This window comes from Penicillium brevicompactum (assembly GCF_028827555.1).
Source record: "Penicillium brevicompactum strain IBT 35665 chromosome Unknown utg000009l_segment0_segment0, whole genome shotgun sequence".
NCBI classification, from domain to species: domain Eukaryota; kingdom Fungi; phylum Ascomycota; class Eurotiomycetes; order Eurotiales; family Aspergillaceae; genus Penicillium; species Penicillium brevicompactum.
In genome coordinates, this window is record NW_026623212.1 from 810424 (window position 1) to 834873 (window position 24450).

Genomic DNA, 24450 nt, shown 5'->3' on the forward strand with positions numbered 1-24450 from the left:
GTCAGGAATAAGTTCTCAGGGGCTTGATGGCCATGTCAAATTGGAAAAGTTGGAAATATACGTCTGGTCTGGGGTAAAGGAGACTTTATGAAGAAGCGAGGCACAAAAGCTGGAGTTTCCCCAGATGCGGAGGTGCGACGATTGCCGCTTCTACCCGCTCCGTCGTCATGACATTGGAGACACAATTGCAAGATATAGCTATTATGTGTAAATAATATTGATGAACTTACTAGTCAGACGATGAATACTCCGAAACAAAAAGAAAAAGAAAAAGGTACACTCGGTGGACGGTGGAAGTAGAAAGCTCGCATGGTACAGTGTTGTATAAGCGCAACGTTGTATACGCGGACCTAGATTGATCGCCGAGGACTGCCGCTCCCGCACGAGACATTGATATTACTTAAAGAGCTCCGTCCTCCGTAATCATTGCCCCGACTTTGCATTCTACCACCACACATCTTCCGCCATGGCTTCTACAAAGCTACCGTCTCTACTTCGCGCCTCCACACGCGCCCTGAGACGCAACCGCATCCCCGCACTCACCCCATGTTTCCGCTCAGTGTCAACGAAACACCCCACAGGCTTCGTCCCCCCATCCGACGATGACCTGCTGGAGCTTAGAGAGCGCGTGCAGGATTTTACAAGTAAGTGACACGTTCCAATGGCGAATTGCCGCTCTAATGCCAGTACAGGGCGTGAGATCTCAGCCGAGGTTGCTCAGCGGACAGATGAGCTGAACGAGTTCCCTGCGGATATGTGGCAGAAAATGGGCGATGCCGGGTAAGTGGTTTCCAGATGTCTTAATTGCAACCTCATTGGAAGGTGCACGGTGATTCGTATGCTGATGGACTCCAAGTTTCCTCGGCGTTACAGCAAACGAGGAGTACGGCGGTTTAGGCATGGGCTACCAAGCGCACTGTGTGGTGATGGAAGAGATCAGTCGCGCATCAGGAAGCATTGGCCTCTCCTATGCGGCTCACTCCCAGCTTTGCGTGAACCAGCTCTCGCTCAATGGCTCGACCGAACAAAAAGAGCGCATTCTGCCTGGTTTACTATCAGGCGAGAAGGTTGGTGCTCTAGCAATGTCAGAGCATTCAGCTGGCTCCGACGTTGTTAGCATGAAGACTACCGCCAAAGAGGTTGGCGGAGGATGGCTATTAAACGGAACTAAGATGTGGATTACCAACGTAAGTTGTGGGATCAGAGTAGCATGTGCCATCTTCAATCAGCTAATACTATTAAAGGGCCCGGACGCAGACTATATCGTCGTTTATGCCAAAACAGAGCCCGAGCTAGGCTCCAAGGGAATCACGGCGTTCATAGTTGAGAAGTCATTCAAGGGCTTCTCATGTGCACGCAAGCTAGACAAGCTTGGTATGCGCGGTTCGAACACGGGCGAACTCATCTTCGAGGACGTTTTCGTCCCCAAAGAAAATCTTCTCGGGGAGGTGAACCGTGGAGTTCGTGTCCTGATGGAAGGGTTAGACCTGGAGCGACTCGTCCTCAGTGCAGGTCCACTAGGGTATGTTATCCCATCAACCATTCTCTATTCACATAATAACCTTTTGCAGAATCATGCAAGCCGCACTCGACTTGGTTCTTCCTTACACCCACGTCCGCAAGCAGTTCGGCACGCCCATTGCCCATAATCAATTGATCCAGGGCAAGCTTGCAGACATGTATACTAAATTGGCTGCCTCGCGCGCCTACACATATGCCACCGCACGCCAGGTGGACAACTCCGCCGTGACACCCGGGGAGATGAGCGTTCGCACCCATGACTGTGCCGGTGCAATTCTTTACTCTGCCGAGCGTGCGACGGAATGTACCCTCGACGCTATCCAGCTGATGGGTGGAAGCGGATACATCAACGAAATCCCCGCTGGTCGACTGCTGCGCGATGCAAAGCTCTATGAAATTGGAGCTGGTACTAGCGAAATCCGTAGGATGGTTATTGGTCGCGCCTTTAACAAAGAGTACGCTTAGCAGATAGAGAAAATTAGTTCTTTTTTTGTTCAACTCAAAAAAGATAGTATGCCGCCGAGAGTACTCCGTAGATGCCTTCGGTTCGTTTCAATCATTTGATGGCCATGCAAAGGTCCTACATATAGAAAACCCCTTCACTTCTTCTGCCTGGCCGACCTACGTACCGGCGCAGACGAATCAGCCCTCTCGCCACCTCCCTTCCGCGACTCGACCCTCTTGGAGCGAGGCTCAGAGTTCTCCCAAGGTGTCTCTTCCTGCACAGCAGCCTTCCGCTTGCGACCCCGCTTCGCCCCCTTCACCGGAGTCTTCACTGGAGTCTTCGCAGGACTCTTAGCCGGACTCTTCTCGGTATCCGCAGAAACCATCGAAATCATAGGAATCACAACCTTAGGCGGCGAAGCCAACTTGTACACACGGGCATCCGGCTCTGGGTCCGGCGTCGTGTTCGACGCATCGCCCGTATCCTCCGCTGAAGCAAGCGAGTCCCCATCCGACATTTCCTCCGAGACAACCGACTCCTCGTAATCTGACATCTCATTATCTGCCTCCTCATCCGGTATAGACTCCGACTCCGCGCGCCTCCTCTTTAATTTCGACTTATCAAGCGCAGGCTGAGAAGACTTGAACACCTCGCGCCAATTCGCCAGCAGCGCGACTTTCTCGCCCGAGTCCGGTTCGTACAGAATAGCGACATCTTCGTCGCGATCTAGGGCGGGCGACTTCCACAACACGCCCTGGAACGTCGCTGTGTCTGGGAACAGGGGAGACTTTGTGGGGACCGTGGTCGTCTTGCGGGAAGGTCCTTTTGTTCTTCGCTTCGCAGCGGCCGCGTGCTCGGTCCGTTTCTTTCGCTCGGCGCTTGTTTCGGCGGTTGGATCGTCGTCGTAATGATCGTCTGAATAGTAGTCCCAGTCGCTGAAATAGTCTTCGACGTCGTACGCTGGGTCTTCGTACAGGGCTGCTTCGTAGTACGAGGAGGCGGCGAGGTCGTCCTGGAAAGGGTTAGAATCTGTAGGGTGTTGTGCTGAGCGCATGCGACCGGCTGGTCGCATGGATTGGGGTTTGTACATACCACCATGTCTGGGACTAAGTCCTCGTACATGAAATCCTCTTCATATTCATAGTATTCTTCGTCGTCGGACATGGTGCAGGTGGGAAAGGGACAACAAAGTATTGGTAGCGACCGTCAAGGCAGTAATGAGTGACAAGCGTCAACTGCTAGAAGCACGAAATATGTACAGTGCTTGGAATGGTGCACAGCTGACGTGCAGACCAAAAGGGCTGATTGAAGATTGCCATCTGCTAACATAAGCCTCACGGGTAGTGGATCCCTCCACGTCCAATCATGTCTCTTTTTGGCGCCCATATAGGCCCTGATTTTGTACTGGGACGTTTTGTTTACTTCTTTGCTCTCTTCATCTTAACACAAAAGACAACTCCATCGGTCTAAAAGTGCCGTGAGGTGAGAGCAATGACAAGTAAATACGCCCTTGAGCAACCCACTCTTGACATGTCTACTTTCAACTTCGTCATGGGTTTGACCTCGACACCTTCTCCCATGCAACAGAACAAGCAAATGCAATAGTCTGACTAAATCTCTCCCACGCTTGACGAAGCGCCCGAGAAAACGCCTTCCAATGAGATTCCAGACGACAAGACATACGTTGGTTATCTTAATCCAATATATTAATACGCCGGGAATTCATCAGAACAGCCTACCGTGTTCAACTCCCTTTTCCCTTCATCATCCTATCAGCTTTCTATTACTATAGATAATTATCACTGTTGCCTACTCACAAATGAAGCAGCGTACGGAGACTTGGATAAATTAATGCTGCAATCTGAACCCATGACATACTATCCTACCTCACTCTTTTACTTCACGCTTATGAAAGACATCTGCGTGTGTAAGCACAACATCACATCGACTGGATTAATGCTGTAAACATACCGGGGATTTCTGGCATCCAGCTCGCTCGCATCTTGCAGAAGAACTCGCCCTTAGGTGCCAATGCCTCCGGATCATCGAGAGAGCCGGCGGTGATGTAACGAAACTTGTCTTTAGCCATCTCCTACAAAGGTCTCAGTCAGCGTTCTCGGTTCGCAGGCTATGTAACTTTCTCAAATTCTCCCCACGTACCCCATACTCCAGGATAAAACTACCACAGGTGTCGCAAAACTCGCGGTAGATCGTCACGCCAGAGCCATTATCGGCGGCATGCTGTTTCGGGCTTCCCTTCGTGTAGCTAAAGCTGTCTTTGGGGACCTTGGTTGTTAATCCGTAGTTAGTTCCGAATGCTTTCTGTTTGTTCGTTAGCCTTGCGATCGGCATACAGGTGTGGAGTCTGATTACTTGACAGTTTCGGCAGTGGCAGAGCGAGGTCCGCGCATCCTCGGGGGACGACAGCGATAGATTGTATTCGATCTTGTGGCAGAAACAGGAGCCTGTGTATTTTGGCATTTTGGTGATGATACGAATCACATTTTGGAAGAATCATTTATGGAAGATGGCTCAGAAAAGCCGGAAGGCTATCATGACGTCACTGTGTACAAGTATCAATGCTGTCGACCTGGTTGATTTTGTGGAGTTGTGAGTGATGTAAGGATGCGCTCAAGTGGTTTTCAACTACAGTATTACAGAATACCCTGTTCAATGGAAGGTATTCTTTGTTCATCTGAATTTCGAACTCAAGTCGCCAAAGGTTCGGATGCCAGCTTGAAGAGTCGAGCAACCACCTACCGATAACCCTAGAAATAAATCAAGCCCTATAGGTCCACAAAGCGGCACGGTAGTCTTCGGCTTTAGGACAAATATGTCTACTTTTGCATATAGTAGATCATTCTGGTATTTTCAATCATGATGCACGCACATATTCCGAGCTAGAAGTAGATCGTATTCAGGCCTTGCAGTAGAGTTCCCAGAGACCCGAGTCATCGAGCCAGTCCAGGAACACTTCATTGAGCCCTTGGCGCAAAAGTTCATCTCCCATATGATAAGACTGACCTTTTTCCAACACAGCGGTTCCAAGTGCGCTCTGAACCGGCTTCCCGATCCTAATCTTCTCAATCGAGTTTTGTAGGTCCATCCACCAACAGCTTTCCGGCATCCACTGTCGCTTCGCATCCGCTGCCGACGCAAGACTCTCAAACTCTGGAAGTGATTGGACAACTTTCCAAATCCTCGGCGCATCATAATATGCTGGCTTGCCAAGGCGATTGATGACTTGTTGGGTGTACTTTGGATCCACCATTTGTCTAGATGTCCTTTGCAGGTAATCGATTTGGTGATCAATGAGGGTTTGTATAGTATTGCTTTCTTGCGCCGGATCATCTTCGGTTTCAGCTTTCTCGAGGAGATATGTCAGCTCGTCTCTCATTTTTCGGAGGCGGTAGTGGGCCCATTCGGAGTAAAGTGAAGATGTGTCGGCGTATGGTCGAACGTTGGTTATGTAACTGGAGTCGTAGACGCCTGGCATCTTTGAGCGATAGGAGGTGATGGTAGAGATGCGTTCTTTCACGCCTTTTGCACGAGCAGCTAGATGGCACACTTCTCCCCCTTGGAGCATGACTGCATGTCCAAGTTGTGGTCCTTCGACCTTCTGAGCTTCTCCATTTCCTTTCTTGATGTATGTCTCCCCGCCAATCATGCCTTCGGTTTCACTAAGCATCAGGACACAAACGTAGGGGTACGAGTCATAGCTATCATGTGTTAGCTCTTCTGCTATCAGAATCATAAACTGGTTCAATCAACATACTGCCAGGGTATGATGGATTTGGTGTCATTCAAAGGATCATATGCTCGATCTTCAGGGCTCAGCTCGAGCTTCTCAACCGATGGCTCGACTTGCAGATTTCCAGACATCTCCGCAATAGTAGTGCCTTGGACTTGGATGTTGGTATGTCCTATCTCCGTTGGCATCACCACCTCCAGAGGTACACCGGCAGCCTCCGAGACAATTTTCATTGTTTCGGGGTGCATCCAGAAGTCATTGATGAATTTCGACCTTTTCACTGCATCGCGTAGTACCAATGTTCCCGGGAAAGGAGAGCTGGCGCAGTTGTCTATCACCTCTTTGCGGAACAGGGCTCTTCGATAAGCTCTGACTCCTTCGGCTGATAGAAGGGAGAATGGCACTGTTCCTGCAACAGGAGATGCGGAAGGACTAGATTCGAGATTCAGATCTTCCATTGTGAATTTCTTTGAAGGTGGGATGTAATGGAGATGGAGCTGCGGAATCAGACGTTAGACATCCTGATTTCGTTTCTCCAGACATCTTCAATCAAACTAATGAAAAGAGTAAGCTCGATTGTACATACTTTGGCATCAAACACATCTTCCTCGGGTGTCACTCCCCAATACCACCTGCTCAACATGTTGAGGGGATTCATCGTAGTCGCCATAGCTTGTTGGGTTGATTTAAGTATTCTCAATGCGATTGATGAGAAATGTTAGCCAGTGGAGAATCTTTGTTGTATTTGTACGAGGTGATGAGAGAGAGAGAGATAAAGAGAAGACAGAAGAAAGTCGACAGCGCTGTCTACCTCCTGACCAGGCGCGGGACTAAATCCTCCAGAGCAAAGATTGTCCATGAAAATCCTTCGAGATACCATGAGCCCAAGCTGTAATTACTCATAGTATACTGACTCAATCCGCATCGGTGGAACTAGACTATTCCTATCCAGGAAGGTCTGTCCCGCGGATATCGCTAAGTCACCATGTCAACGAGGATCGCATCTCCACTTTTAGATGTCTATCATTCGGATCAGGGGGTATACTACCAATCGATGCTCTCTATTGGGCTGTCATTCTATCGTTGCCCCGCAGATTTCTGCACGTAGGGCCCATCTATCCACATCCGGATAGATCTACTTTCCATCGTGTCTTTTGCTGAGATGTAACCCACCATTACTCGATGCCGTCGGCCAGTACGGACTATGTATTACGGGTAGCTATCTTCTCAGACCACGCACTTGATAAGAGGCGAAGCTGGTATTCGTCAGTTCGTTCATGGGGAAGGGGTCCGGGGCACAATGACATCTAGCCGTGGATATCGGCGTTGCTTGTATCGTACCTGGCGGTACTCAAACAAATTCGGCATTTGGAAGTCTTATTTCGTTGGTGTATTTCTAAAGCAAACTCAATCTCCATTTTGCTTATCATTGTTTGTTATGTCTTTGGGCCTATTGGGTTTATCCTTCACCACGCTCCAACCCCAACTTTGCGGATAGTCATTGCAAAGCTCCACCTGGGCAGCTCTTGCAATAGCTCCTTTGGGGTCCTTCGCTTTTCGCTCTCCAGTTGAGCACTTGGCTGACAAAATGCCTGAAAGGCGACCTCGGAAATAAAGCCAAGTGCTATACATGATTCCCAATCTTAAGGTATTCCCAGGATATGCGTGATTGGCTGTTTGAGTGACTGAGATAATTTCGACTCAACTTGGTAGATGAAAACTTCTACTTTGTACCCTGTGATTCTTAAGTTTTGGGGTATCAACAATCAAATTGCATATTATCTACAGTTTCAAATTTGAGTACATTTATGCGCCTTTAACCATCCAAGCCACAGCGCCACCCCAGAACAAAACAAAGATAGCAGTCAATATCCCTGCACCAGCTTTATCACCTGTGGTGATGGGCTCAGGTCCCACAGACCCTTGGGTATTGGTGCCGCCATGAGGGTTGCTCTCGGACTTTCCACCATTGTCGGCGTTGTAAGGGCCCTGGGCCTTGAGTGGGACCATCACGGCGTTGAGAACACCCAACACTGACATTTGCTGCTCCAATCCAGTTGTCTGATCCCACTCTGCCTTCTTCGTCCAGCGAATTCCGCAATGTGTCCCATCACTTCCACCAGAGCATTGCTGACCGGCAGCGACAGCAGATACCTTGAATCTTGCCATCATGTCCGCCATGGTTTCGGTTGGCACAATGAGCGACATAAATCCGAGCCAAGAAGTGAAATAGGCCTTGAATGTTTTCTGGTTGCGATCACACTTCTCGATTGGCTCGCAGGTGATGTCGGATATAATCTGGTTTCCTCCGGATGTAGGGAAGAACTGATCAGATGTTTTGAGCAGTCCTGTAATACCCTCAAGCCACTTGCTATCCTCGCCATTGGTCTAATAGCCAGTCAGTTTCAACGCTCTGAGCCTTCACCTGGTTAGAACAGAAGGGGAACATACATAATTGTGCATATAGCCCGCGCCACAAATATACGTAGCATAGTTATATGTCCACTGGTGATCGCCATGATCTTTGCAATTCGCTGCCACAGAAGTGGTATCGGCAATCACCCAAGTCTTTCTCAACATTGGCGTTGACGCACTCCAATCCCAAATCTTCTCGGCCCAGTCGGCATAGGTGCTGTTCTTGGTATATAACGCCAGTCGTGCTGACAGCTGGAATAAGCCTCCATTGGAAATGGCGTTCTTCAATCCATATCCATTTTGGTAGGGCCAGATCTGCCATCGCAAACCTCCATTGCAACTAGTCATATCCCAGCGCGGAATTTGTCCGTTGAACACACCCTCGGCCAGGGAAACCCACGAGGGCTCGTCGTCTCTTTCGGGGAAATTCAATTCTGCGGCGGTGATTGCAGCCAATCCCCAGAACACTTGGTCGTCGTTTCCCAGGTATTGGGAGTAGTTGCTAGGAAAAAAGTCGTCCTCGCCCTTCTGCCAGTACATTCCCTCTTGGATAGCATCGTTGAACTGGTCATCGCCTGTCAAGTACCAGTATTGAATGAGAGTCATGAACATGGAGCCGCCTTCCCACCAAGTCCCATCCATTTTACCCGGAATATCTTTGGAATCGCGGTCTTCGTAGAACTTCATCATGGCCGAAGCCACGGTCTTGGCGGCATCTTGGAGGGAAGCTATCGGAACAGCACATGTAAGTCATTTGCGGGGGATTCACAGAATGTTTGAATCAACCCACTCTCATCATCAGGGTTAACTTCGATCGCGACGACATTCTGTACGATCAGGCAGGCCAAAAGGGCGGTCAACCACCTAGAAAGAATCACAGACTTCATTTGACAGACGCGGACGGGTGACCGACATCGGAGAAAATATGTATATGGCAGAGAAAATGAGTGCAAGAGCAAAATGCATTGAGCAGAGAAGATGTGCGCATGCCCGAGAACAAAAGAGCAAACATAATGGAACCCATCAGATTCTACCGAATCATCGCTGAAACCAGCCACTTGGCAAAGAGGCGTTGCATGAGCGGAAACACAAAGGAAAAGGGACTCTATCGATATTCCAAGACATTGGCACGCCAAATTCTGCTGCCTGAGCTCGCTCTGGGTACCCAGTTCTACTCAGCACTGCCCAGTTTTTACGCGCTTGGCGTTGAGCCCTCCTTTGGACAGGAGATGAGGGTGAAGTAATGCCAAGTATTCATGGCGCTTTTTACCCCGCCCCCCTTCCCGGCCTAGCCGGGGTAGGCGGTTAGGGGACACAACGCTGCTTGATTAGGCGTATGTATTGGCCTGTCGATTAAGTAGATGCAGTGTAAGTAAGCATGATAGGCAAATCGAAGCTGCATCAGGAGTAGTACGAGGAATATCAAGCAGCTGGGTAGATCTTGAAAGCTTAGATAACCAGGGTTAATAAGCTTCCAAGGAATGGTGGTTGGCCGCAACCAATCAAACTTCAGACAGCTGGGATTGATTCGACAACTTGCCTCAAGTCAGCCTGGACATTGCACAGGACGTGAGATTCAAGGTGTAATTTCTTTCGGATAAATACATGCTTTTACTACATTCAATCAAGCGAGGTTGACTAAAAACATTCCCGACTCATTGCAGTTCGCAAAGCGCGTAGAGATGTTTCCACAAATAAGGGGGCAATTTGCCAAGGAATTTCCGCCGCGCGCGGAATGTCGGCGTCAAAATTGCTCTTGGCGCTACCGTGGAACTTTGAGGCGAAGGTATTTTTAGACCCGCCAAGTGCCGGCACTGCCACTGTCACTTGGGAGGCCTCTTTCTGGGTCACGGGAGATTAAGGGGTCTTCTATTCTGCAAATTGACTATCAAACGCTAGTATCAGCTGGAAATTGAATCTGCGCAGTTTGGAGCAGATATCCAATGGGGTCTAGACTCTAGATTTGTGGACTTTGTACTCCGTAGATTGTTATTTTCCACAAAATTCAGAGTCGTAAAAGGGGACTTGACTGAGAATCACAGCAAATAACTTACTCCGTATCCAGTGGTCAAAATGATTTATTGCATTCACTAATCCAGGATGTTGGTATACTCGAGACCCTTTGCACCGTGCACGTAAAAAGACCCACATAATCTACTCCGTATGGTGTACGATATAGCGATATTGTAAGTATACACGGCCAAAAAGAAAGAAGAAGGGGGAAAAAAGAGATGGGAGAGGGTGTGAGTCAACAGGACTGGTTGAAAGGCCGTCTGCTGAATTCGAACCGGTAATGTCTCATGGCACTCGCTGTTTACATAGGGAATTTACATTTCCCAACATGGTAGACACCGGCCAAGAAGAATGGGGGTAGACAAGCTGAACAGGACAGCAATCGTGGTAGAGACGAGTGCGCCATCCTGCCAGTTGATACAGGTACTATGGCTTTTTGGGTATGTATGCTAGCTTCCCCAGATATCAGGACAAGCCTGGAAGCCGCGCTAGTATCCAGCGGTAAGCTTCATTCGGTCCAAAGACATAGTGAGCAGAGACACTGCAAAGACTATTAAAGCCCTTGAAGTCCCTGGGCCTTGAGGAATAAATTGCACTAATTCTACCCTGCAATCATCCACGGAGTTCAACCTGCAAGCGCTAAGGACCTACCTATATTCCTCCCACCTTTCTTATGTTCCCTTTTCGAACCTCTTTACTCAAGCTATTCTCGAATCCTTATGCAGGCTCTGACCCTTAAGCTGTGGATTTTCAAGCGAGTGCGCTGCAAGATGTACTGTGTTTGTGACCCAGATCAACTTTCTGTCTCGGGAAGTTGTGACCGGGCTATCTGTATTTCGCTTACAGGCATTGACTTGAGTAGATAATTACATGGCCAGTCTGTGACATTGCATTTCACATCACAATAGAAAAGCTCTAACAAGGTCAAAAAGACCTCGGGAGTGCTGGTGGTATAAGTAGCTCCCAAAGCGGCAGATTATGTCATTGTCGCTCGGCTTTCCCCGCAATCTCGCTTTGCGTCGGCTCAACAATACTACCTAGCTCCGAGCGACCTTCTATTTTATCCCTTCGAAAGACCCTGATCATGGTTACCTTGTGATTACTCGACTCTCTGCGACAAACCATCTTACCACAGCAGTGTAGCTGGTCGCCGTCATGACCCTCTCATCCCTTCTCCGCATTACTCCCCGCTTAGCCCCAGCGGCCCGCAGGACGCGAGCTGCGTCCACAATCAATACACCAACAACCAAGCCATTAGACTCAATACTCATCGCTAATCGTGGCGAAATCGCTCTGTATGTGGAAATCTGAGATATCGTGAATTCATTGCTTATTTTCCAGGCGCGTTGGACGCACAGCTGCGGATCGCGGCATCCGCGTGACTACCCTCTACACCGATCCGGATAGCCGAGCACAGCATGCCTTGAGCTCGCCATTTGCTTTTAATCTCGGATCTGTATCGGCGTACCTTGATGGTGACAGAATAATTGAAATTGCGAAGAAAGAAGGGTGTCAGGCTATACATCCCGGATATGGCTTTGTAGGTTGACCGTGGGTCTTGGCTACTATACCGAGAGCTGACAGAGAATTATTAGTTGAGCGAAAACTCGGCTTTTGCACGAAAATGTACCGAGGCTGGGTTGATCTTCATCGGCCCGCCGTACACAGCCATTGAAGATATGGGAGATAAGAGGTATGAGCCCTGTTCTATTCAGATGGTATGGCATACTTACAGGAGGCATTGGATAGTCGTTCCAAAGAGATTATGACAGCCGCTGGTGTACCATGCGTTCCCGGATACCATGGAGCCAATCAAGATCCCAAGTTCTTGGAGGAGCAGGCGGGCCAAATTGAGTACCCGGTGCTCATCAAAGCCGTCAAGGGAGGTGGTGGTAAGGGCATGCGCATCGCTCGCTCCCAATCCGAATTCCAAGCCCAACTTGAGTCAGCGAAGTCCGAGGCCATGAGCTCATTCGGTGATGACAACGTGCTGGTCGAGAAGTACATCACCACGCCACGACACATTGAGGTACAGGTGTTTGCGGACAAGCATGGAAACTCGGTGGCTCTCGGAGAGCGAGACTGCAGTATTCAACGCCGACACCAGAAGGTCTTGGAGGAGTCCCCCGCGCCCCATCTGCCTGACACTACCAGAAAGGATCTGTGGGACAAGGCTCGGGCGGCTGCATTGGCCGTTGGCTACGAGGGCGCTGGAACCGTCGAATTCATCTTCGATAACGACTCCGGGAAATTTTACTTCATGGAAATGAACACACGTCTACAGGTTGAGCACCCTGTGACTGAGATGGTCACAGGTCAGGATCTGGTTCATTGGCAGATCCTAGTAGCCGAAGGAGCCAAGCTACCCCTTACACAAGAGGAAGTAGAGGAGCGCATCTCACAGAGCGGCCATGGAATCGAGGCCCGTATCTACGCCGAGAACCCCGAGCAGGGCTTCATTCCTGACTCGGGCCGTCTGCTGCATGTGCGCACGCCAGCTACTTCGGATGATATCCGTATCGATGCGGGCTTTGTACAGGGAGATGACGTCTCCGCACACTACGATCCCATGATCTCCAAGCTGATTGTTCGTGGTGCGGACCGCGAAGAAGCACTCCGAAAATTGGCGGTTGCTTTGGAACAATACGAAGTCGCTGGTCCGGTGACCAACATCGAGTTCCTGAAGAGCATCTGCAAGAGCCCCGACTTTATCGCGGGAGAAGTGGAAACTGGCTACATTGAGAAGCATCGTGAAGAGCTGTTCGCGAAGAAAACAATCGACGACGAAGTTTTGGCGCAGGTCGCACTGGCTTGTCTACAGCGCGATACCATCTCAGGAGCACACTCTGCAGGCGTCGCTGGCTCAGCTATTGGGTTCACGCCTAGCTACCAAGAGCGACAGCTATCATTCACCGAGTCCTCGGGCCCAGGCTCTACCGACGGATCAACATTCAATGTACGGGTACAGCAAACAGCAGACGACACATTCAACGTTGAAGTCGGTGGAAGAGTCTTTGAGCAAGTCGTCAGCAAGCTCGATCCGACCTCCCACATCGTCACTTCCTTTTTCCCCCACACTCGACTCGACACGACTGTGATCAGAGACGAGGATACTATCATCGCCTTCCAGCGCGGCACACAGTACCGACTTACGCTCCCCCGAGCGAAGTGGATGGAGAAGGCGCTCGGTATGAAAGATGTAACGAACAGTGTCCTCGCCCCGATGCCATGCAAGGTTCTGCGGGTGGAGGTACAAGCAGGCGACGTCGTGGAGAAGGATCAGCCTTTGGTGGTCATCGAGAGTATGAAGATGGAGACAGTTATCCGGAGTCCGCAACAAGGTACTATTGCGCGAGTTGTACATCGTCAAGGAGTAAGTCACGCGCCTTTGCCCCTGACCGCCAGAATGCCGGTCCCAGCGATCTTGTTCGCTTTGATTGGCTTGATACTTTGGTATTGTTTTGTTTCCGACGTGTCTGGCCTTTTCTGCTTATTTGCAATTTTCAGAGCTTTTGACCGATTGAGTTCCATGGCTAACGTACCTTGCAGGATCAATGTAAAAGCGGAACACCGCTGGTTGAATTCGCCGAGTCCTTATAGTTGTGAATTTGCATACAGTTATTTCTTACTGGAAAGGGGAATTGACAAAACCAGATATTTAAAAATGCAAAACATGCTTGCTCAAGGCGCCAACAAATTAAATATCAATTAGCTTGACGTAGTGGTCCACTTCTCCCCATAGTCCACGGGTACGAATCAGTAGATCTGTGGAGGTGCACTAGCCAAGGTTCTCCACAGCGGATCTGTCACAATTCGATGCGTCCGACATCTAAGTACGAGTACGGAGTACAGAGTATTTATGTACCTAGCCAGGGGGCCTGCAGTGGCGAATTCTGACACAAACATGACCAGACCGATCGTGGGGACAGCGTACTCCGTAACTAAGGGATAACTTAGTGAAGCGTATGGATTGTAGGGGGTCATCACAGCGATCAAAGAGATCCTGGCAAACTGAAAGTTCAAGATCATGTTCAAGATCGCTGAGCGCCTCATTTAGTATAGTACCGATGTATGACATTGAGGTACGGAGTACCAAGTCCGAAGTACTGAATATGCACAATCTGACATCACTTACCGAGTACTTCGCCTCTGCTTTACAACGTATCAGCCATGAAACAGGAGATACCCCTGCTACAATTGCTCACCGCAACTGTCACATTCCCCTCGATGCGAAAATAGCATACTTCTTAATCGCCCCTTCCCCGCGATTTCTTCAATTCCCCTCTCCATAACACTACACTACGCGTCCAGCTCACAATGTTCAGACCAATTGCACGATATGCTACCAGATCGATATCCTCTCGTCCTCTAGTGCCTACTCGAGCTATAATACTCACTCGCCCTCTCTCCCTCACAGCCTCACTCAGCAAGAATAAAGATCCTGCAAATGATCCTCACCTCGCGGCCACCACCAAAGCCCCAGAAGGAGCTTCGGGTGAAAATGAAGGCCAATTCGCTCGCACCGATCAAAGCGTGCATATAGAATATCCCCCCGACAGCGAAATGCCCGCGCAACCCGTCGCCCAAGGCCGAGGTGGCATGCATTTCAAGCGCACCCTCGCCCAATTCTCCCTCGAGAAGAAAGTCAGTATCGTCACCGGCGGAGCTCGCGGGCTGGGTCTAGTCATGGCTCAAGCACTCGTTGCGTCGGGATCTGATCTCGCAATCATCGATCTAAACAGTACGTTTACCCGGCGCCATATGGAACTCCTGCTCAACCCATAACAGAAGATGAAGCCGACACCGCGGCTGCCTCGTTGGTCGAGCAGTTCCGAAAAGAGAACCCTGGACTCGAAGAGTATGTCAATGACATCTCAACGCCATGTCAAGCTAATATGTCGTAGCATGCCGAACGTAACAGCACATTACGCGGACGTTGCAAGCCCAGACTCGGTCAGCAACGCGCTTTCCGAAGTCCTCTCGAAACACGGCCAAATTGATAACCTAGTGACGTCTGCTGGCTTTACTGAGAACTTTGACGCAATCAACTACCCTTTTGACCGCATGCAGAAGCTCTGGGGTGTCAATGTCGACGGCACATACCTCTTCGCCACGGGTGTCGCGAAACACCTCATGGAGCGCAAAGCGCCTGGAAGCATTGTCATGATCGGCTCTATGTCCGGCGCTATCGTGAATGTCCCTCAGCCCCAGGCTCCTTACAACGCGGCGAAGGCTGCAGTGAGGCATCTGGCTGCTTCGCTGGCTGTCGAGTGGGCGGGTCACGATATTCGCGTCAACTGCATTAGTCCTGGATATATGCTGACTGCTCTGTAAGTCATGAGTTGGAATTAGAGAAGCTTGTTTGCTGATGAATACAGTACTCGCAAAATCCTAGATGAGAATCCCCAATTGCGGGATCACTGGACTTCCTTGATTCCGGCTGGCAAGATGGGTACTCCTGAAGATTTGATGGGGGCTGTCACTTTCTTGCTCAGTGATGCTTCCAAGTATATTACTGGAGCTGATCTCCGCGTGGATGGTGGATACACCGTGACCTAGATGTCGACATTGGATCTTTCGATTTCCACTGCATGGTTCTTGTATGAGACTGATATTTTAAGCGCTGATACTATATGCATCTGTTGTGTTATCTCTTGCGACCACATTCCAAGCCCAGGTGAATTTGTCGAATAACCTACAGGGCTTGGAATTTGAAAATGGATATCCTTGTCCGATGTCCAAATCCAAGAATCAAAGCGGTATCTAGTAATTATACCGGAAGCTCAAATTCTCTCGGTCGGTCAAGTCATCAAAAGCATTATCCAAATTCATCGCATTGGCACTCCAATCCTGTTCCTGTGAGGTATTAGCGCATTGTAGACCTTAGCAATGACCCTTGGAAACCAACCTGCAAAGCGTCCTTGATCGAATTCTGCCTCTTCAAATGCCATCTTAGCGTAAGAAGCAATATGATAAGGACCCCGTAGCACCCCATGTGGACTGAGAAACACGTAAAATATCTCGGTGCGTCCTTTGATTGGAAAACTTGTGGTCCAATCATGTTTCCCACTGCCCATGCAAAGAAAAGGGAGGCGGTGCTGATAGACTTCTTGGTCTGACCGGCGACATTACGAGATAGGAGGGGCATGAGGAGAGTGGTTGTACCCCAGAAAGAGAGTGTACACCAGTATCCGATGAGAAGGCCGACGCGTGTGGAGTGGGAAATGGGCACAGCTATTCCTTGTCAGCCCTTGTACCGAATGCAAAATAGAATCTAGAGCTTACCCATTAGAACTGCGGTTCCTGCTATGTTTGGCATGAGGAAGACCTATGTACATTCCAAGATTAGCAAGAAAACATGAGATATGTTTGGGTAATTACCAGTTGGAAAATGACAGTCTGACTGAAGCGTCGAGAAAGCCACGCAGAGGTCAAGAGAACAAAACACTGAACGCCTCCATTGACCATTGAAAGCAGTTCTGTTTGCAGCTCGGTAAATCCGAAGTTCTTGATCAAGATCGTTGAGAAGGATCCAAGACCGCCTGTAGGAATCTGAATGCTATGATAGAAGGTCTAGTCAGAGGTCATAACACGAGACTCAATGGAACCTTGGAAATCTCAAATGACTTACATTATTTGAATCAAAACGTAGAGCCAAACCTGTGGATCCCGAAGAGCTTCGATGAGATGAGCTTTCTTGAAGCTCCTGTTCTGAATACCTGTTTGATTGGCTCGAACGCGCTCGATCATGAGCACCCGGTCTGTTTCCGAGAAACATTTTGCACGCATAGGACTATCGGGCATCCACCACATAACGAACATCGACCAAACGCAGGTGATGGAGCCGAGCAGGATGAAGAGAAATTGCCAGGATTTCAACACAGGCGAGTGGACGTGGCTCATTCCGTATGCGAAGAGACCGCCGCAGATTCCTTGGACTCCGTTCTGTGAGTTCGGTTAGACTTGTTGCGCTGTTTGAAGTATATTGCGGTACGAACCATTCCCTGAAGTTGTGTTAGTGAGCAATTTGGATATTCCAGCAGAAGCAACTTACAAACCAGTAAGTAACGATATGTGCTTGTTCCTCGCGCCTATACCACATTGAAGAAAGCAACAAAAAAGTAGGCTGAGAGACGGCTTCGAAGATTCCCAACAGGACTCTAAGAGCAGCTAGAATTGCAAAGTTGAAGCCGAAACAGGTCATTGTCAATGTCAATCCCCATAAGAAGATGTTTGCCGCCAGGTACTTTGCAATAGGCACCTTCTGCACAATGATATTTGTTGGATACTCGGCAAACAATATACCAAAGTATATGACCGTGTGGATCCAGGAATACTGCAAGAGTTAGCATGGCCCAAGATTGAACCGAGGAGGAACTGACATCCTGTCCCTGGAGATTCGCATCTTTCTGAATCCCCATGATAGCAGCATAACTTATTGCGTTCTTATCCAGCGATTGCAGGAAGTAAGTTCCTACCATGACAATCAAAACACGTTTATTGATCATATGCCGCAGTCGCTTGCTGGTGACCTCGTCGACTTGTACATTGTCGGCGGCGACGACGTACTTGCGTAGCTCTTCGTCTATGCCTATGTGCTTTTGTGGCACATCACCGGGGTCGGAAGTTATCCTCTCGACATGGTCCTGTGTTGTCTTGTCCATTTTTGGCCGTGATTTCTGGTCCACTCTCCCCACATCTGCATGCCTCTTATATCATAGCTTTGGTCCACGCCAAGTCTATTTTTGCGGGGTACATCATCTATCAATCGAAGGCTTTTAGCCAATATTTCGTACGAGGGACGCTGTGACCCTGCTTCGCGGCCTCGGTTGGAACGTTCATGTCGTGCGGCATATTCGCAACTCCAGCCATCGAGGAAGACACCCTCTTGATAGATGATTGAGTTTTCAATGTCAACTCCGATTGGAGCTTCCTTGGACCCTAGAAGGAACGGATAAGTCATTCTCGTGCTATTCGGCTTTGATAAACAGCGGAAAAGGTATCGAACCTGCCGAGTGGTGGAGAAACCTGGGGTCGCATCCTGGGGTAATGCGCCAAGGCCGGCAATTAGCATAGTGCACGACAGCTGGTGAGGGGCCTGTGTATGCGATTGCCGACGACCCGGAAAATGAGGCGTTTCTGTGCTCCTATTGATGGAACCTGTCGATATCTTAGGAGCACCCTCGGTCGCTTTTCCGAGTTGGTGGTCTTATAACGGGGAGCATCTTGCTGTTTTTGATTATACAACTTTGCAGCGATGGCGGATAAAATACTGTCAGTCTTTCTGTCTCCCGACAAGGTGGAGAATGTACCCTTCGAGGTCAAAACGCCGCTTGCCGAGATGAGCTTATCCGATACCAAGGCCTTGGCTCTGAAGCTTGTTGACAGTCTTGTTCATCTGGAAGACAATTCAGGTGAATTCCGTGTTCCACTCCCAACAGGCGGTTTCAAGGTTGATTCCAAGTCTTGGAAGAACTGGGAGTGGACTCAGGGTGTCGGCCTATATGGCATGTGGATGCTGTTCGAGATCACTGGCGATGAATCGGTCCTCGGTCATATTCAAGCTTGGTTCGATCAGCAATTTGCAAAAGGCACTCCGACAAAGAATGTCAACAGTATGGCTCCCATGTTGACTCTTGCACATTTGTATGAGCGGACTGGGAGATCTGAATACCGAGCGTATCTGGACTCGTGGGCTGAATATGTTATGGACGGGATTCCACGAACAGAAGGTTAGTCTGAGACTGTTGTTTCGCATCTCATAATTTGACTCGGCTAATTTGCTGAAAGAAAGGGGAATCCAACACATCACATTCCGCCAAGTCAACGAAGGCCAGCTGTGGGATGACACCTTGATGATGTGCGTCCTGCCGCTTGCAAAGATCGGGGTTCTGCTGAATCGTCCTGCATATGTGGAGGAAGCCAAGCGCCAATTCTTACTCCACATCAAGTATCTCGTGGATAATCGCACCGGGCTGTGGTATCATGGGTGGACTTTCTTGGAGAGACATCACTTTGCAGATGCACTATGGGGCAGAGGCAACTCGTGGGTTACCATCGCGATCCCCGAGTTTCTCTCTCTTCTTGAACTTCCTCCTGGTGACTATTTCAGAGACTACTTGGTATCGACTCTTGAACAGCAGGTCATCGCTCTTTCGAAATTCCAGAATCAAAATGGGCTTTGGCATACCCTCGTCGATGACCCTACTTCTTATCTGGAAGTTTCTGCGTCGGCGGGCTTCGCTTTTGGAATCCTGAAGGGGGTGAGACTGGGATATCTTGATAAGAAATATCGAGCGATGGGGCTTAAAGCTCTCGAGGCTGTGATCAACAATGTGAATGAGAATGGATTGGTGCAGAATGTGAGTTTTGGAACTCCCATGGGGGCGACAAAAGACTTTTATAAGGCTATCAAGTTGACAGCCATGCCGTATGGACAAGCGATGACGCTGTTCTGTATGGTTGAGTCCATCAAGCGGTATTTGTGATCAATTCAAGTTAACCATAGACATATCCATCTCATTGAGTTACTGGATACATGTATCTAGCTGCTCTTATCATAATCGACCCAATCTATGCTAGTATTGCAGTAATGTCAAGAAGATTCTTGGAAATTGATGCCTAAATTTGAAGAGCCAACCACTGTGCTCATAGTACCTGAGGCTCCCGGAAAGTCAGGATGCCTATGTTGGGACTTTTGGTTATCTCTCTCCCTCCATTTCTCCCGATGCAAATGAGAATCAATAGTCTGTGGATTCACCTGTTTCCGTTCTCATATGTATTGGGCAAAGTTGCCCCATCTTCCTATTTTGGAAACGCTGCCCAACGATGTGGGTCCAGGTTGGCCACTTCAATGTTGTATGGACTTCTTGAGGTCCAAAGTCAATCAGAAATTTCTATTTATGTCTATTGGAACAAGCTCATCAGCTGTTCCGGTATACGGGGGCGGTTCTATTGGCCTTCAAACCTTGACTAGTTGGTCGGGATAATTTTCATTCATCATCGATAGTGTCAATGACACCAACGCCAGGTGGTTGCCGATCATCGGTGATTTTGATGATCAATTGAATGCTTTAACGTGATATAATCTCAATTTGATTATTTTTGTGCCCAACCACCTGATCAGAACAAATACAAGGGATGTTGAGAAGTATACATATATTTCGATGTAGATCAGTATTAGAGATTGCCATATAGATAGGAACTTTGGAAGAATCAACATTCCCAGGTAATCTGACCCGGATCGACACGGAGGCAATAATCCGTCGATCACCCTGACTCGAAGTGCATGAAGAAAAAAATCCTTTGGAGATCGTTTGCGGTGTGAGCGAGGGGTGGAGCGGATGGGGACAAGACCTCGGACCCAATCACAACCTCCCCCAGCTTTTTCTCCGCATACCACATACCTCCAGGGCTGATACTTGACTCAGACGCGTCGAATCAAGGGGCACGGGGGTGAATGTCACCTCGGCAGAACTTCTCGAATTACGCGGATCCCACAGCTTTCCCCGGGTTCTTGATAGGACGTTGACTCCCTGCTTGCAAGGGCCGCGCAATCGGGAATGTAATGATAGGAACTTGAAGTTCCAGTTTGCCACTCTGATCTTCAATCTCTGATAGTCATATTTTCTTTTTGAGCTACCTTGGGGGTTTTTTCTTCTCGAATTTTCTTTCTTTTGCTTTTCCTTTCTTTTGGGATCCTTTGCGAGGCTGAACGGTGAAGCCCAATTCCGGCCCGTCCCGGGGATCCCGACGATGACAGGAGTTTGACGAAAGACGAGAGAGCTGATCATAATCGAAATCCAATAACGACCTTGGGCTGGTTGGGAATTAGGGTCCAGGTACCTTTGGCGTGGTATCACAGCCCTTTGTTTCAGGTACACCTTCTACTTTTCTGCTTGCCTGTTTTTCTGCTTCTTCTTCTTTGTATGATCTTGCGTATTTTGCTCTGGTTAGATGTTTCTGTTTCTTTTGTTTTTCCCCGTTTGAAGAGAGGCTGCGTGTATCTTTATTGGCTTCCCAGACTGACGCAATCGTGATACCTCAGTTTTCGCCGAAAAGTTTCTACTCGAGTTAAGAGATACAGCAACTTGACCAAATCCAGCTCTAGAGGATGAAAGCAAGTCTTGAATCGACCCCAAGACTGTCCCAGCGACATTCAGGACTGGACTTTACCCCTCCCTGATTTCCACTGTTGCTCTCTCGCTTCTGTCATAGCGTGTCATCGCGGCCATGGACCCAAAGCTGCCGGGCTTGGTCGCCTTGTCCAGCTTCCCTTCTGAGGTTTTGGGACATGAGGCTTTAAGTGCTGGTATCTACAAGAACCTTTGGCAAGGTAATCCCATATCTTCGCATTCATTCCCCACTTCAGCCAGGCTGACAGCTCTAGCATACACCACATCACGTCGAAACAGCAAAGACGAGACTGAACATCGCCTGGAACATCTGTTCTGGAGAATATGGAGTAATCGCGGGCTCTCCAAACAAATGAATACTCGTACTCTGGACCGCCTCATCCTACGAATCAAATCCCCCGAAGTTTTGGTGGGCCAAGAGACGACCGATAAGATGTCTGAGGGCAACAAAGAAAAGGTAAACACGACAGTCCCTCTTCTCCGGCATATGCTGACTGTCACCAAAGCCAATCGAGCAACCGGGACCGTGCGATTCTGGCTCCTGCTCCATTCACCCAATCTTGAAGAAACCGCCACCGGTCGAGCGGACAAAGGCAACCGAAGGTGAATCTCACAAGAGCACCCGTCTCCTGCTCGATACCTCCATCGGCACCCAGATCACACTCGACCCATCCGACTCTCCAGTCGCCTTGGCATCTCCAACTCCCATCCCCGATCCACGCCCAGCTCCCAAGAAGTCATATCTCACCGCAACACGAACTGGTCGTGGCCCACGACGCCGCCCAATATTCAATCGCCGCAAGTCCTCACAGACCTCCATTCCAAAGTCTCCTAATGCAGCCATTGGCACAGCGACTCCTCGCCGACGTTCCGAGCCAGCCGCAACAACCGATGGCGCAGACACCATGTACGAAGACAGCTACGTGGAGCTAGGGCTACTGCAGCACTTGAGCTTCCGCGACGAAGAAGACCAAATTGCGCGCGAACTCGGACGTGAGATTACCCCGGAACCAAAGCCCGCAAAGCCATATGTGCCGCTCTTCGATGAAGTCGATGATGAGATCTTGCCTGTGTCAGGTGCCACAACTTCGGCTGTTCCGTTCCCTCCCGCTGCGTCGCTCAAGCATCCTGCTCTCAGTCCTGATATCTTTGGTGGTGTCAGTGATGTGGATCTGCCTGGTGGGTCGGATCTCGGACTGGATGATATTGACGGAGACTGGTCCGATGTCGATGCGATTGATTCTACACTTCCTATCTCACAGCCGTTTAAGAACCTTGTCGAGCATCGTGAGCACATGACGGATAAGGCTCGTCCCACTGTTCACTCTGAGCTCATTCCCGCTGTCATTCCTGTGGACAAGCATACCCCTCTGATGCCGCCCAGCATGGAAGGTGTCAAGCTCTGAGTGCCTAATTGATGAGCCAGCTCTGGTGGTTGCTGGGGAGGCTCCGCATGTACGAGATGGCTTGACGCGCACCAGGTGATCAAATGAAAATATCAGAATCGGGAAAACCTCCGGATGAGGCTGTCTTCTTGATTCATGGCAGCACTTGTTGTTTTGACCACGAAATGAAATCAACACCTGAGCATCGTAACAAATTCCCCGAAATTTGGCTGGATGAAAGACGGCATACTTAATCTATTCAATTGGCCAGTCTAAATCCCATAGCCATCACAAGACCAATGAAACATTCAGACTACCAAAATTTACTTGACGCTTGGTCTAAAACATCAAGGCTTTGACGTTCTGTGTTGCCAGACATTCTTTTGTATCTTGTATCTCACCGGTGGATCGTTCTCATCAACCTTGATCGAGAGAAGTAGGGAAATACCAGTACATCTACCGAGATCGGTGGAGCGGTCCCACTGTTTGTTCACCCTGACAGACTACTTTTAGAATACTTGGGATTACATTGATCAGACCAGCAGTGAACAGTTTGATAAAGTCTAGCCACGATCACGAAAATAGGCTGAATACCCGTATCTCGAAAATTGGAACCAGCCCAAGAATTCCTAAACAAAACGCCATTTATGACACAGCACTGACTCCCGAGCCATGTGCCCAAAGCGAGGAATAAAGATGCAAGAGACCCCCAACCACCCCAAGAGCATGACCACACGCATCTAAATCTCCCCCTTCTCCACATCAACAGCAGCGCCCTTCCGACTCTTCAACCAGCGCACCAAAACCCACGAAGCAGAAATAACCCAGAAACCCAAATTAATAACATCAATCCAAACAGCATGGCGCATACGATTGATCTTCGAAGCATCAGCAGCGTCCTCCTTCGGATGAACACCAATATACATCTTCCCAAAGACACCGAAAAGCGCCAACCACAGGACACACAGAACGAATTCCCAGACGAACTGCGGGAGAAGCAGGGCCGGATTCGAGGCCACTTTGAGCTTGCGCATGATGAACGGTTTGACGAGGCTCACGAGGGCGGTTGTTGTAGCCAAGAAGGCTGCGACGAGGGCATAGACCCATTGAGAATGCGTTTCGTGGTTGTGGGAATGGTCGTGGTGGACGTCGCGGCCGTAGAGGCCGATTACGGTGAGACCGAAGACGAATTGGAGGAAGCGGAGGGTGGCTGAGAGCATGAAGGCGAGCTTGGAGCCTTTGCTTTCGGTGTAGTCGACTGTTGTGCCTGGGACGGCGCCGGGTGGGTAGCCGCTGAGTGGGTAGTCGTCGGTTTGGTAGTTTGGGGGGTAGACGCCTGCGTCTTGGTTCTTTTGAGCGTCGCGCTTGGCTTTGTACTTTTTGGCTTGGGAGAAGCCCAGCTTCAAGAGGGGGACGGCGAGGAAAGACATTTTGGGTATGTGTTGATGGAAGGTGCAGAGTGAAGGTGATGGTTTTGGATGGCACACTGCGCAGAATTATGTCAAGGGAAATATTTATGGCAGGCCAGATGCCAAAGCTATTGTCAAGAAAGAGGTAATTGAGAACAAAGGAAAGAGTGTAGAAATAGAAATAGAAATAGAATGAAAGCCGAGTCTGATTCAATGCTGTACAGGACATGCAGTTCTTTATAGTCCAGCCCTATAGACCATGTTATTCAATCATTCAGGTCTCGCAAACAATGGAGAAAGCTCAATGCTACTATTTCTGACACCTGCAGAGACGAAACACGGCATGCTTCTTTGAGAGCTGCGCGACTCGCTCTGG

The 24450-nt window shown here is 49.3% G+C and overlaps 12 protein-coding genes across 12 annotated transcripts; 6 read left to right on the plus strand and 6 right to left on the minus strand.

Moving 5' to 3' along the window:
- Window positions 1-466: 466 nt before the first annotated feature.
- On the plus strand, window positions 467-1986 carry N7506_011755 (isovaleryl-CoA dehydrogenase; the record flags this gene model as incomplete). The annotated part of the gene is made up of 5 exons (XM_056961046.1): window positions 467-644; window positions 693-780; window positions 857-1187; window positions 1245-1522; window positions 1572-1986. The coding sequence occupies 5 exons, from the start codon at window positions 467-469 to the stop codon at window positions 1984-1986; spliced, it is 1290 nt and encodes a 429-aa protein (XP_056805580.1).
- A 134-nt stretch (window positions 1987-2120) lies between these two features.
- On the minus strand, window positions 2121-3130 carry N7506_011756 (uncharacterized protein; the record flags this gene model as incomplete). Its single annotated transcript, XM_056961047.1, has 2 exons — window positions 2121-2978; window positions 3059-3130. The coding sequence occupies 2 exons, from the start codon at window positions 3128-3130 to the stop codon at window positions 2121-2123; spliced, it is 930 nt and encodes a 309-aa protein (XP_056805581.1).
- A 723-nt stretch (window positions 3131-3853) lies between these two features.
- N7506_011757 (GFA family protein) lies at window positions 3854-4447 on the minus strand (the record flags this gene model as incomplete). The annotated part of the gene is made up of 4 exons (XM_056961048.1): window positions 3854-3885; window positions 3938-4058; window positions 4127-4288; window positions 4340-4447. 4 exons carry the CDS (start codon window positions 4445-4447, stop codon window positions 3854-3856), a joined length of 423 nt encoding a protein of 140 aa, XP_056805582.1.
- Window positions 4448-4883: 436 nt separating this feature from the next.
- Window positions 4884-6387, minus strand: N7506_011758 (uncharacterized protein; the record flags this gene model as incomplete). The annotated part of the gene is made up of 3 exons (XM_056961049.1): window positions 4884-5685; window positions 5742-6214; window positions 6304-6387. The coding sequence occupies 3 exons, from the start codon at window positions 6385-6387 to the stop codon at window positions 4884-4886; spliced, it is 1359 nt and encodes a 452-aa protein (XP_056805583.1).
- A 1136-nt stretch (window positions 6388-7523) lies between these two features.
- Window positions 7524-9019, minus strand: N7506_011759 (glycoside hydrolase family 76 protein; the record flags this gene model as incomplete). Its single annotated transcript, XM_056961050.1, has 3 exons — window positions 7524-8105; window positions 8169-8860; window positions 8923-9019. The coding sequence occupies 3 exons, from the start codon at window positions 9017-9019 to the stop codon at window positions 7524-7526; spliced, it is 1371 nt and encodes a 456-aa protein (XP_056805584.1).
- A 126-nt stretch (window positions 9020-9145) lies between these two features.
- N7506_011760 (uncharacterized protein) lies at window positions 9146-9376 on the plus strand (the record flags this gene model as incomplete). The annotated part of the gene is made up of 1 exon (XM_056961051.1): window positions 9146-9376. The coding sequence occupies one exon, from the start codon at window positions 9146-9148 to the stop codon at window positions 9374-9376; it is 231 nt and encodes a 76-aa protein (XP_056805585.1).
- A 1924-nt stretch (window positions 9377-11300) lies between these two features.
- N7506_011761 (acetyl/propionyl/methylcrotonyl-CoA carboxylase subunit alpha) lies at window positions 11301-13745 on the plus strand (the record flags this gene model as incomplete). The annotated part of the gene is made up of 5 exons (XM_056961052.1): window positions 11301-11440; window positions 11487-11685; window positions 11741-11838; window positions 11895-13518; window positions 13695-13745. The coding sequence occupies 5 exons, from the start codon at window positions 11301-11303 to the stop codon at window positions 13743-13745; spliced, it is 2112 nt and encodes a 703-aa protein (XP_056805586.1).
- Window positions 13746-14462: 717 nt separating this feature from the next.
- On the plus strand, window positions 14463-15704 carry N7506_011762 (uncharacterized protein; the record flags this gene model as incomplete). The annotated part of the gene is made up of 4 exons (XM_056961053.1): window positions 14463-14886; window positions 14934-15003; window positions 15050-15475; window positions 15524-15704. 4 exons carry the CDS (start codon window positions 14463-14465, stop codon window positions 15702-15704), a joined length of 1101 nt encoding a protein of 366 aa, XP_056805587.1.
- Window positions 15705-15908: 204 nt separating this feature from the next.
- Window positions 15909-18017, minus strand: N7506_011763 (uncharacterized protein; the record flags this gene model as incomplete). Its single annotated transcript, XM_056961054.1, has 9 exons — window positions 15909-16001; window positions 16054-16379; window positions 16431-16473; window positions 16527-16704; window positions 16777-17090; window positions 17144-17149; window positions 17200-17481; window positions 17528-17854; window positions 17949-18017. 9 exons carry the CDS (start codon window positions 18015-18017, stop codon window positions 15909-15911), a joined length of 1638 nt encoding a protein of 545 aa, XP_056805588.1.
- A 385-nt stretch (window positions 18018-18402) lies between these two features.
- On the plus strand, window positions 18403-19633 carry N7506_011764 (glycoside hydrolase family 88/105 protein; the record flags this gene model as incomplete). Its single annotated transcript, XM_056961055.1, has 2 exons — window positions 18403-18877; window positions 18936-19633. 2 exons carry the CDS (start codon window positions 18403-18405, stop codon window positions 19631-19633), a joined length of 1173 nt encoding a protein of 390 aa, XP_056805589.1.
- Window positions 19634-21377: 1744 nt separating this feature from the next.
- On the plus strand, window positions 21378-22686 carry N7506_011765 (uncharacterized protein; the record flags this gene model as incomplete). Its single annotated transcript, XM_056961056.1, has 3 exons — window positions 21378-21480; window positions 21535-21737; window positions 21787-22686. The coding sequence occupies 3 exons, from the start codon at window positions 21378-21380 to the stop codon at window positions 22684-22686; spliced, it is 1206 nt and encodes a 401-aa protein (XP_056805590.1).
- A 719-nt stretch (window positions 22687-23405) lies between these two features.
- Window positions 23406-24095, minus strand: N7506_011766 (MARVEL domain-containing protein; the record flags this gene model as incomplete). The annotated part of the gene is made up of 1 exon (XM_056961057.1): window positions 23406-24095. The coding sequence occupies one exon, from the start codon at window positions 24093-24095 to the stop codon at window positions 23406-23408; it is 690 nt and encodes a 229-aa protein (XP_056805591.1).
- Window positions 24096-24450: the final 355 nt, after the last annotated feature.